Source organism: Schistocerca piceifrons, chromosome X (assembly GCF_021461385.2).
Source record: "Schistocerca piceifrons isolate TAMUIC-IGC-003096 chromosome X, iqSchPice1.1, whole genome shotgun sequence".
Lineage (NCBI taxonomy): Eukaryota > Metazoa > Arthropoda > Insecta > Orthoptera > Acrididae > Schistocerca > Schistocerca piceifrons.
Window position 1 is genome coordinate 615,480,984 of NC_060149.1, and position 12,066 is coordinate 615,493,049.

The 12,066-nt window shown below is 35.9% G+C and overlaps 1 protein-coding gene across 1 annotated transcript in view; it reads right to left on the reverse strand.

Annotated features, from left to right (window-relative positions):
- Positions 1-10,824: 10,824 nt before the first annotated feature.
- Positions 10,825-12,066, reverse strand: part of LOC124721514 (lysosomal aspartic protease) — a 32,830-nt gene continuing 31,588 nt past the window's right edge. The window contains exon 9 of the mRNA XM_047246530.1: positions 10,825-11,298. Within this exon, the coding sequence (XP_047102486.1) occupies positions 11,137-11,298 (162 nt within the window). The 3' untranslated portion in view covers positions 10,825-11,136. The remainder of the gene's footprint in view (positions 11,299-12,066) is intronic.

A 12,066-nucleotide genomic window follows, 5' to 3' on the forward strand; every position in this document is an offset into this window, starting at 1 on the left:
CATAACCCTACCTGTCGACCTGGGGCTGGGAATTACGTGTTACCCAGTCATCAGTTATGCATCAGACAAGTGGGCCGGCCTTCAGGAGCACACAGGGAGGAAGAAAAAGCGGAACTGCAATGCCCAAGTGGAGGAAGGATAGGACAAGGTGAACGAAGACCGAAAAAAGGAAGATCGGAGAGTATTCTGATACTGACTACTGAAAATCCGGAATACATTTCCAAAAACAACCCAGACATGTTCCCCTAGGGAGGAGAAAACAGCAGCAAGAGGATAGACATGCAGCATGGAAGGGAAAAGATGCTGCTAAGACTGGGGCCCTGTGGTAGCCAAGCATGAACCTGCCAAAGAGCAGCGAGCCCACTGGGGGGCTCTCATATGAATGTTACTCTTTGATCCAGTATATAACTTTTCCTTTTTCTATTCTCCCTGGCTCATCTAAAGCAACTGAATCATAGAACAACTGTTCAACAATAAACATCTGCTGGCAACTTTTAACTTTAGGATTGTTACCATGAAAGAAATTCTCATATTGAAAACAACAGTGCCAGGAGTTCCTTTGTTTCCATGCTGCCCTCCATGGTTAATTGTGTCTTTGCTCTTTGTCTCTGCCCACTCACTGTACTTGCATACATCAACAAAGTTACAGAAGAGCTACTTTTCAAACAACAATGCTCATTACAATTATGCAAAACTAAATTTATTTCACCAGAATTTGTTACGTATAACAGCAAATTACATAAAAATGCATTACATATATAAAAGGTTTAGTTAACATATTTTAAAATTGTATTTTGTCGGGACTGACAAAACTTTATGTAGAACAGAGTTATGTATACATCCGTTTCAACTGTACAGTGTAATTCCCAGAATACTGAATACAAGACTGTCTGACATTTGGGAATAAACACACATAATCAGTTCCCTCCAGTCCTGTGAAATATCCTAATCATCGGATATACAACTAAGATTTTATTGCACCTATATGCTCAAAATTTAACACTTTTAGGTTCTCTGGTAATAATTATGTGAGAATTAATTTATACAGTGTGTACTGATTTTCCTTTTTGTTTTAACCATGTGTCATTTCATGTACTATAGATAGAGTTCTGCTGTTATAGTTGACATGTCATTAGTCTACCGCATGCAGACACTATCCTTGAAACACGTAAAGCAGTTGAAGGCAACTTGATTTCACTTCAGAAAAAACATTGGACAGCACAAAAAAAATTGATGCATACTATATGTTATCTTTCCTCACCTTAGTAAATAGCAAGACCATTGCTTGATTGGGCATTTTTTGCTTTGTATGAGCCAGGTAGTGATAAAACAATGTTATTTTACCCTAAAAATATTTGAAAATTATTCAGGGCATACATACTGAAAATTTTTGTCAAACCCACTCAGATTCCTGAAGAATTTAATTGATAATGCAGACTTGTAATCTTTCATGATCAAAATAATTTTCATGTCATCACTTATGTTAAAGTTGAACTTCCTATCGAATAACACATTGCTGTTGTAAACATCACAACACATTGATTACCAAGTCTGATAATCAGCACCTACTTCCACCTACCTCATTATAGATGATAGGATCAAACAATGCATTGTATAAACATTTTTTTCTTTGAAAGAATAGTTGTGTCTACATTTTTTATCTGTCAGTAACCAAGACATTCTGTAATTAAAGTGAAAATCCATTCAGTGAGTAGAGTTGATTGGATCACTGTAAATACAATTACCAAAAAATTTTATCATTTCTTGCAGAGAATTTCTCAATTTACTCTTATTGGCATAGTTCGCAGCTCATGGTCTTGCGGTCGCGTTCTCGCTTCCCAGGCAGGGTCCCAGGATCGATTCCTGGCGGGATTAGGTATGTTTTCCTGCCTCGAGATGACTGGGTGTTTGTGTTGTCCTCATCATTTCATAATCATTCATGAATGTGGCGAGTTTGGACTGAGCAAAGGTTGGGAATTTGTATGGGCGCTGATAACTGCGTAGTTGAGCGCCCCAAAACCCAATAATAATAATAATAATAATAATAATAATAATAATAATATTGGCATGGCCTCTGAAGACTTAGGGGTGGTCATTTGCCCCGAGGTAAGGAGAATAATGTCTTACCATGTGTTTTAATCGTGGGAGATTTGTTATCTTACCAAGTGAGGTGGCGCAGGGATTAGCACACTGAACTCTCATCTGGGAGGACAATGGTTCAAACCCGCATCCAGCCATCCTAATTAAGGTTTTCTGCACCTTCCCCAAATGCAAGGTTGGTTCCATTGAAAGGGCATAGTCAACTTCCTTCCCCATCCTTCCATAATCCGATAGCGCTGATGAGCTAGCTGTTTGGTCCCTTCCCTCAAGTCAACCAACCAACTTGACACAAAGGTTAGCCAGTTTCCTGCCCTGCAATTTCTGTTAATTGTGTTAATTGAAGAATTAGGCTTATCCTCATCTACTGGATAGCTACACTGGCAAAAAATAAATAAATAAATGTAAGGAATTGTCTCTTTCAAACAATTTGTTCTGTATGTTTTACAACAGAGTAGTTCATCATCAGATGAATGTAGAGAAAGTGTCAGTACACTTCTTTGGTTCCCAATAAATAGTATAAAGTTGATGAATCAAAGAATAAGAATGTGAATGTAAATATGAATGGATGATAAAAAAAAGGCCATTTAATATCATCTCCACCAGTTAAAACTTACAAATTTTATTGGTTCTATTTTTCTAAAATAAATACAATTTCATTTAATTTAGTAATATAAGCTTGCTTTCAAAAATCTACAAGTGAAGATGAACAAAAGGAGACTGACTATGGAAACACAGTGGACTAACAAGCGAGACTGCAAGAGAACAATGTTTCCCAGAAATGAATTTAAAATGCAGTCAAGAAGATAGCAAGTCAAAGTTTACAGGTAAATGTGGAGGACATTGTGAAACTTAGCTATATTTAAATCAACAAATTTGCAGAGCAGTTATGAAGGAACTTTTCCTTTCTGCATCACTCCTAAGAGTTAGCTTTCTGTGAAAACTATTCTGCCTCGTTGATAAATTATTAAAAGATTGCCTGCTACAAATATCTGTGGTTGCATTACTTAGAACGCTATATGTATTCAAAAAGAAACTCGTACAAGATTACCCTTTGTTATGTGTCGAGAATAAAAAGATGATTAATGGTGGTATAATATGGGGTTGTCTGAGGAATCTATGGTTAATGGTTTTCATCTCATGGAAAGGTATATGTGCAATGTCCAATGAACCACAACATTACCCAGATATAATTTTTCAGTTCTCAAACACTGTAGTAACGTAATAATTCGGGAATTTTTTTCCTGGCATGGTGTCGGACCAATATTCTGAAGCAATGGCAGAAATATATAAATATGCTCGCCAAAGATACTGTGTTGTTATATGCTGAGAGTGAGATACTGGAAATTTATACATATCACCCCAAAATCCCCAACCAAATCCCACTGAAAATCTGAAGAATTAATTGGTCTAAGGATAAAAATGTGGACATGTGGGAGGAAATAAAGAAGGAAAAGTGTTCAGTTCATAAAGAAGAATGCAAATTTGTAGTGCACTCAATGGGTCGATGATGTGAAGCTGTGCTGAACAACAGATTGCTTACAAAATACTGAAATATGTAAATTAAACGTCCAAGTGGATACAATTTCAATCTGAAGCAAAAAACTTCCATTATTTTGTTTAAACACTGGTAAAAAGTGAAATTTTTTAAACTAATTACTTCCATATTTTGAAAATATAACAAATTGTAACAGTATTTTATTTTACTTCGTTAGTACTGTTTCCTCTGTCCACCCTTTCCCTTCTATTGCTGTATTTCTCACTCAGTCTCTGTAAAACCCTACCCAATACAACAAACACGCCAAGTGATACGAACAGTCACATCCACTACATTTTGGGACATTTTAAGAAGAATACTTATATGTGTGAATTTTTTAAAATATTTCTAACATGAGTCAAAATGCTGTGTGTGCCACTTGAATAAAATTATTGGCAGAATACTGAATGCAAGTCACCAAAGAGGCATCATATGAAGAGACTTGCACACTAGGCAGCTGATCAACCGCAGATGGAGGTCTTGCAGCAAATAAAGCTATATGACTTACAGAGTTGTAAAAGTACTGTAGACTACTATAGGGTATCATAAGTGTAGGCCATGGTAGTTTTCCTAGTAGCTTTTGTCAGTTAAGAGTGTAACCGTGTTAAATGTATATTAAGCGTGTTGTATGAATATCGGGTGTTACCTCATTTTGAGCCCTTTGCGTATACGAAGCGGTGAACAGTCTAGAAATTTAGTGACTATAAATAAAGGGTCATGTAACCAATGCAAGATTTTTGTTCCTCATAGTTATCCTCCTGCCTGTTATCTAAGTGTAAATAGTATTTATAGCAAAGTTTAAATTGTCGCTGTTTAACTGAAGTTTTATTCAAACATTTTTGTAATGTGAAACAGAGGGATTATTTCTGCTATTCACAACCAACCTTCGTACTTGTGAAAAAGAACAGGGAACTCTTGCCTTTGATCAGGATGAATGTTCTATTGAGTATAAAACGACAATTATATAAATTTTTATGTTTGTGCATGTAAATTGTACTTTTATCAAAAGTATTTGCTTTGTTTGCACAAAAGCACAGAAGTTATATGATCAACTAATTTTTATTACTTATAAAATGCAGTTTATGTTTTGTAATGAGATAAAATACACAGTGTACTAACATTGAATGATGTGGGGTTCTAATTGTGTGCAACAAACAGTGAAGCTCTCGGTTCTCAGATTTTCTCTCACATTCATTCATTTAGGTTTTTGTCCCTATCAATGCTACCAATAACACCTGTAATCCTACCATTTACTACACCATTTACGTACTGCACCAGAACTACTGAACTGTAGTTTTGGCAGAGTGCAACTCTGTATACAAACATTTCAGTTCACTAGCAGAATATCTTCATCAGTCTTGATCTTCTGTCACAAAGATGTGTTTCATATTAGAAACTGAATATCCTAGCAATAACAAGTAATAAGAACCATATTAAAGACTCCTACTCAGTGAAATGATGATTTTTCAGTTACAGTACATCTTTTGCATTTACACCCGTACTTCCACTCAAACTCACTGAAGTGTTCTGTATAGGGGTAGAGTGTGGAAGAGCAACTGCCTATCGGTACAAATGATACGTGTTCAGTCACTATAGCAGCAATGTGGGAATATCTTTAGACCACCTGATTCCCAACATACTTACTGTAAGAACAGAAAGAAGGCTGGTAGTCTACATGCTGACTCGCCATGCCATCCAGAACACCTATATGCACCTATGGGTGCACACACAGATCACTGGTTAGCCCCCTAGTCTTCAAGGTGCAGCTGTGCCATTATATGTAGAACATCAAGTCCACTCCCTTAGCTCTGCAGTCTTCCTCACATGATTTTACAGAAACTATTCAAAGAAATTTTATTTTTACATTATGTATAGCTTTATACACCAAGCTTCACAGTGAAGTGCTGATCATCTCGCTAATGGTCATACTTATTGTGATATTCTCTTTTAAATAAGATGCTGCACGAAATTTGAAGAAGTTTGCAGTGAAATATGGGTTGCTACGATTTTGTGTTTGGTGCATATTACACGATATGTTGCTGTGAATAAAATTTAGCTAACATACTGAATTTTTCTTTAGGCTTGAGAGGTGGTCTCTGTATGTATCCAGTCTTGGGAAAATGGAATTTATGTAGCATGTACACTTCCCACCGCAAGCGTGCCATAATGAAATATTCATAACACCCCTGATATATCCTAAACTGTTTGAGATATTTTGGCAAGTGATTTCTCATTGAATGGTTAGTATTTTCCTATATGGTGAACATAAGGAACGTTCTTATCCACAGCATTACAGCAGACGCTATGGTTTTCATTGTATTTTTCAGTCCAGTACTGCAATGTTTTCAAGAGCCTTCAATAGGTCTTAAAAAGAGAATTTACTAGTATGAAAATAAACTAGAAGTTTCTTATATATTTCAGCAAACTGACACAATGAGAGTTTCTGTAAGGTACTGATTCTGGTTGCCAATTTCTTGTTTAATAAGATACTGTTTCAAGATTATTTTTATCACAATGGCTATTGAAAGTTCAGTTTGTGCAATTAAATCTGTCAGCAAGAGAAATGTAGTAATTCTTCATAACTGATGAAGCTTGTTCAAATAAAGAATATTTAACAATCCAGACAAAAATATGTCTTCAATTCTGTGGCAGTTTTGCTGGAATCCTGTAACCCATCATATTTTTAATAGTGAACGACTGGAATGGAAACTTACCAATGGATTTTCTCACTGTTCTTCATCTGAGAAATATGAAAATAATTCACAGCAAATAGCAAACCATACTTCTGTTCCAAATCCCATTCAAGGTGAGGTGGTGAACTTCTCCATCATAACTATCTTTTAATGTGTTAAAGATAGATTACACATATTTATAATCTATTTTAACCTTAATGAATAGTCTCAAGTGGTTTATAAAATAATGAAACACTGTAATTTTTTAACAGCCATCAATAGGAGGTGACACGAGATTTGCTGTGGGTTTTTTTACAACATAACTAAAGAAATTATACATTTATTTTCATATTGCGGATTTAGTTCTTGATAAGGCATTTATTTGATTTGTCCTCAGTTCCTTACTTATCCCTTTCAAACCTGAATTTTTTCTGGAGGAAGAAATTTTTTTCTTCATATGGTAATGCTCTTAGGTGATTTTTTTAATGATTTTAGATGCACAGTTTACGCAAAAATAAGAACTCTCTTTCAAAACATACTTTGTACACTTCGCTTATTTTATAGACTAAAATTACTAAATATGAAATATTCCGTATTGTAATAAATAGTAAAATGACCACTCAGTAATTACCGTGCAAAATAACAATATTCAGTTATACAGTGGAATATAGTGAACCAACTACATCCGTGTATTCTGGTGGTCATGAGCTGCTGCACACTACTACACTGACTTGCTGATATATCCATAGTGATGCCCAACAGTTGGCATCAGCTACAAGGGATGAATAGACTGAACATTCACAAATGTTTATCTCAGATTGGGAAAAATGCTTCTCTTGCAACTAAGAAAGTCAAAGTTAATGTACACAATTGTAACCAGAGGGTCCAAGAGGGTTAATAAGCTACTGTTTCAGAAGCTTTCAGGTGCAGAAAGAAAGTCATCTGCTACGTTTCAGTAACACCTGTTCCTTATTAAAAAGGCACTGGGAGGAATGGTCCATTTTTTGATGACTTGTTAACCTTATCAGTCATGATTTTTGGCTAAAAAAGTTTAATAACTCCGATGAAAATAATTTGCCAGTTCTATTGCTATTTCCAGGGAACCCTTTAGTGTGGGGTGTCTTTGATAATGAATGGCTTTGACTGAAACTTACCAGTGGATTTTCTTTCTACACCTCCATTACATTTGATGCATGACAATTACAGCAAATACTGTACAATCTCTCTGCTCCTACCCCATACAGAGTGAGGGACTGAATCTTCTTATTACAAATATTTTTTTAATTCATCACTGCAAGTTGTCAGTGTCTTCACAACTTCAGAGTTACAAAAGCATTTTACTGGGTCAGTTCTACTCTGCAGCAAAAATGCAGTATTATTCTATTACAAGCAACAAATTTGATGCCTTGTATCTGTGGATAAGAATGGTACAAAAAGACAATACTCATTACTTTATAAACAGATTGAGGTTGAAATAATTTATAAATATATATAACTGATCTTTAATACACTGGAAGATAATTATGGTGGAGATCTTCAGCACTTCACTTTGAATGGGGATGTGAATAGATATATGGTACACTATTTGCTGCAAATTATTTTCATACTTCTCAAATGAAAAACAGAAAATCCTTCTGTAAGTTTCCATTCCAGTCATTCACTATTAAAAATATGATGATTTAGAGGATTCTGCCAAAACTGCAACAGAATTGATGATTTATGTTTGTCTGAATTGTTAACCATTTCTCATTTGAAGAAGCTTCATCAGTTATGAGGAACAGCTACATCTATCTCGTTGACAATTTTTTTTTGCCAAAACACAATACAAATTGCAAAAATCTCACCTTGCAATAGCTATTGCAACAGAATCCAGAAACAGTGCTTTATTACACAAGCAAAAGGCAACCAAATCTTGAGACAGTGTTTTATTAAACAAGCAATAGATGATCAGGGTGGTTGATACCTTATGTAAAACCTTACTGTGTTGGTTTACTATAATACAAGCTAAGAAACTTTGTGTTTATTTTCATAGTAGCAAATTCTCTTCCTTTACAGTACTGGATTGAAAAAATAAATTAAAGCCATAGTTTCTGCCATATCACCATAGATAAAGTTCCATATGTTAACCATATAGCAAAATACTCTCCTCTTTGCATGGTATCACTTGCCAAAATCTCTTATCGACTTCTTGAACAGTTTAACATAATGAGGGATGTTATGAATATTTCATTATCATGCACATACAGTCAGAAGATCACATGCTACATAAATTCGATTTTCTCGAGATTGGAGACATACCTCCTCCCAAGCCTAAAGAAAAATTCAATACTTTTGTCAAATTTCATTCACAGCACGCAAAAGCATAGCAACCCATATTTATCATTGGAAACTTTTTTGAAATTTGCTTAGTAATTACTTTACTGACGATATCACAGTATGACCATTATAAATTTTGGGCACTTCACTATGAAGATGACATAGAAAAACTAATGTGAAAATTAACTCCTTTAACCAATTACTTTCTGTAAAGTTGTTCGTTCTGGCTCGCTGGTGGGCTCGGGCCCTCATTAGCCGCCTCATTAGCTAACGGGGATATATTTTCTGTGCTTGGTCTAGCCGCCCACACTAGGCCCCCCTGCACAGGTAGCCCATTTTCTGTGTGCACCCTTACACAACATTTATTGATGTGTCTTGTTTAACTAACTGCCACAAGGCTGCCCATGGACACAGCAGAGCATCACCTTGACACTGTGTGCCCACCAGTGGCTGAAGTTTCTCTCATATAGTACAGTGTTTAGTGCAGCACTCCTCATCACTTTGTTGTTCACGATTAAATGTCAATGTACAAGGAAACTGGTATAATATCTTGTTCACTATTCTGAGTTGTTTATTTCAACGTTACATTCAAGAGTTATTTTATTAATTCTTAGAATATTTCAATGTCACACTTCTATTACAAAGCTGACTACTAATTTATATTTTGGTATCAACAATCATATTTGCCTTATCATATAACACAAACAAATGTTTTAGCTCAAATAAACACTGTACCATCAACCAGTGGGATGGCACACAGTGTAAATATTGAAAAACAACTAGTTTCACTAATGAAGAATTACTGAGGCTGTTGGAAGAGTCAATTTTGATGTTGGTGATCCAGCATAGTCTGAGTTTTCAGATGATCGAGATGGGTTTGTGGACACGACTGAGTGATGGCAGTCACAATGTGTTGCTAATGACAATGGCAATGAACTGCAAGAAATCTCCAAGTAGAAGTGTAACAAGTCACTACTGCAATCAAGGCTAAACTAATAACCTTGCCAACTGAAGGTCACTTTTACAGCTGGAGATCATACACAGTACAAGTTTCACCAACAAGCCACGTGTGTGACTGACTGTACTACAAACACATCAACCAGGGAGATACTGTACTGAACAAAGTTAAGATTATGGCCACCAGCAGGCACATGGTTGTCAGGTGTGAGGCCTTGCTGTTTCCATTGTGGCCTTGTTACAGACAAGTTGTGAAGTTCATAGCTTATTTATTATACATTTTTGACACAGTTATTAGAAATAATGTCAGTGAGGTATGTTTAATTTTCCTCCCTGCCCTTTAACTTCAGAATACCACACAAATGTGCTAACATGCTCCACCTATAGGTTAAGTCTCTGTTCCCTCTTGCTCCAAATCAGTCAGAGTTCAATGACATTCCTTTAAATGTAGAAAGGATCCTGTGATGACCCATTTAAATTTAACAAATATTCAGTCATCTCTTTCTACGTGATAGGAATACAATGAATTACTTCAGACGTATCATCTCATTTGAACATAAGATAAATTAATTCTGTATTAACAAAGAAAGTCGAGGACTTTTTACTCTGGGATGTCTTATGACGGCATTCAGATGGCCACAGAATGAACAAACTGTTGCTGTGATTTATGTCAGCTGAAGATTGACATGAAGTCTTCATTCTTCAAGGACATGGCTTGCATTCATAATTTTTAACAAGTTTTGAGTCTTGACACATTATTAGAAAGAAAGAGAAGTCAACCGCAGCATGGTCGTATTGCAGATGCCTTACTCCATGCTTTTGATCTGATTTGCCCAGCCAGTTACACAGGAACCTACATTTCAACATGGACTACGAACCACAGTGTAATTCTGCAGTTTTTAATACAAACAAACAGAGGTAAAAGAAGTGGTGACTGATAAATATTGTAGCATATTGGTGAAACAATCTGCCTGGCATATAACCACACTGAAGTCACGTTCAGGATGAGAGTAATGATGGGAAATGAGCATATTTCTAAGCTTCCCTTATAAAGCATGCCACATGACTTGAGAAGACAATTTTGGAAGTCAATATGTGGAACCCACAACTGAAGAACAAAACATCGGCAAAAGACTTTTCAACTGTTACACTAACAAGAACTTTTTTTACATATTGTGTCTTAAATATCAGTGAATAACCCATAGCTACTAATTATGTGTTTTAACTGATTAAAAAAGGTAGATATTGATTTTCAAGTGTTCCAACTTTATTTGGTCTTCAACATTTCAGAGACAATGTCTTACACTGCCTTAATGAACTTAAATTTGGTAAATACATAATGCATGTACATTATAACAAAATTCATAAAGCCTACTTTTTTGGCAATTTGTTATTTAATAACAAGTGATTAAAGCTTTACACAAAATTTTAAACTTAAATCAGTGTCTTTACTACAGGAAAAGTCATTTTTAAATACATAACAACACCCATTAGTATCTGTATGATGATCTGCAAGACGACGTTACGGACTGGTGACTACTGCCAGAACACTTATTTCTACATAGACTCAGCAAAACCAACACGATTGTTTTGCATGTCAAATTCTGTGTAGAATCTGCCAATAAAAACATCTCCCAGAATCCACAGCGGGCCATGTGGTGGTGGTATATCAATGCCCATGAAGCCAGACAAGCATACAGTTTTTCCAAATGAAGATACCTGAAATAGGTCATAACAAATTAAATACATAAATATTTGGCGTACTTTAAGTAGATGTTTTCAAAGAAACAGCTTCTCATTTAACAAATCTTCATTGCTATGCTTTCGGTGATAGGAATAACTGAAATTTGACTACGTAGCATATAGAACAGTACAGTCCAATGGTGTGCAAAACAAAGGATGCTAGTAACTGTCACTGACGAATAACAGCTCGATGAAACTGAGCGCACACTGAAAGAACTGCTACAGTACAGCACAGAAGGTAACAAAGAAACATACAACGAGAGAACAGAAACATTTTCATTCAAAGACAATAATTACACAGAGGTCGCTGATGTATAATGGTTTCCTGGACATGACATGGTTCTTAATAGGATTTGTGATCACCATGGACAGCAGTGCATAATCTGCAATATGCTCTCATGCTGGCCATAAGTTTGATAAGGCATTCTAGGGGCAGAGCATTCCATTCCTCCTCCAGTGTGATTGGCAACTGTTAGATGGTTGTTGGTGCATGGGAAATGTTACAATACACCTCCACAATGTATCCCACATACGCTCAATGGGATTTAAGTTGGGGGAACATGCATGTCATTTCATTTGCTGAATCTTCTCTCCCTGAAGTAAGTTGGTGCACCTGCACAGTTCCTTGCTGTCTAGCAGTGTCACCCATAAAAATGAAGTCAGGGCTAAATGTACACTCCTTAAGGGACGTGTGTACATAACAATAGTGTTGATTGGTGAGTGTCCTGTGTTCAAAGATTTCGA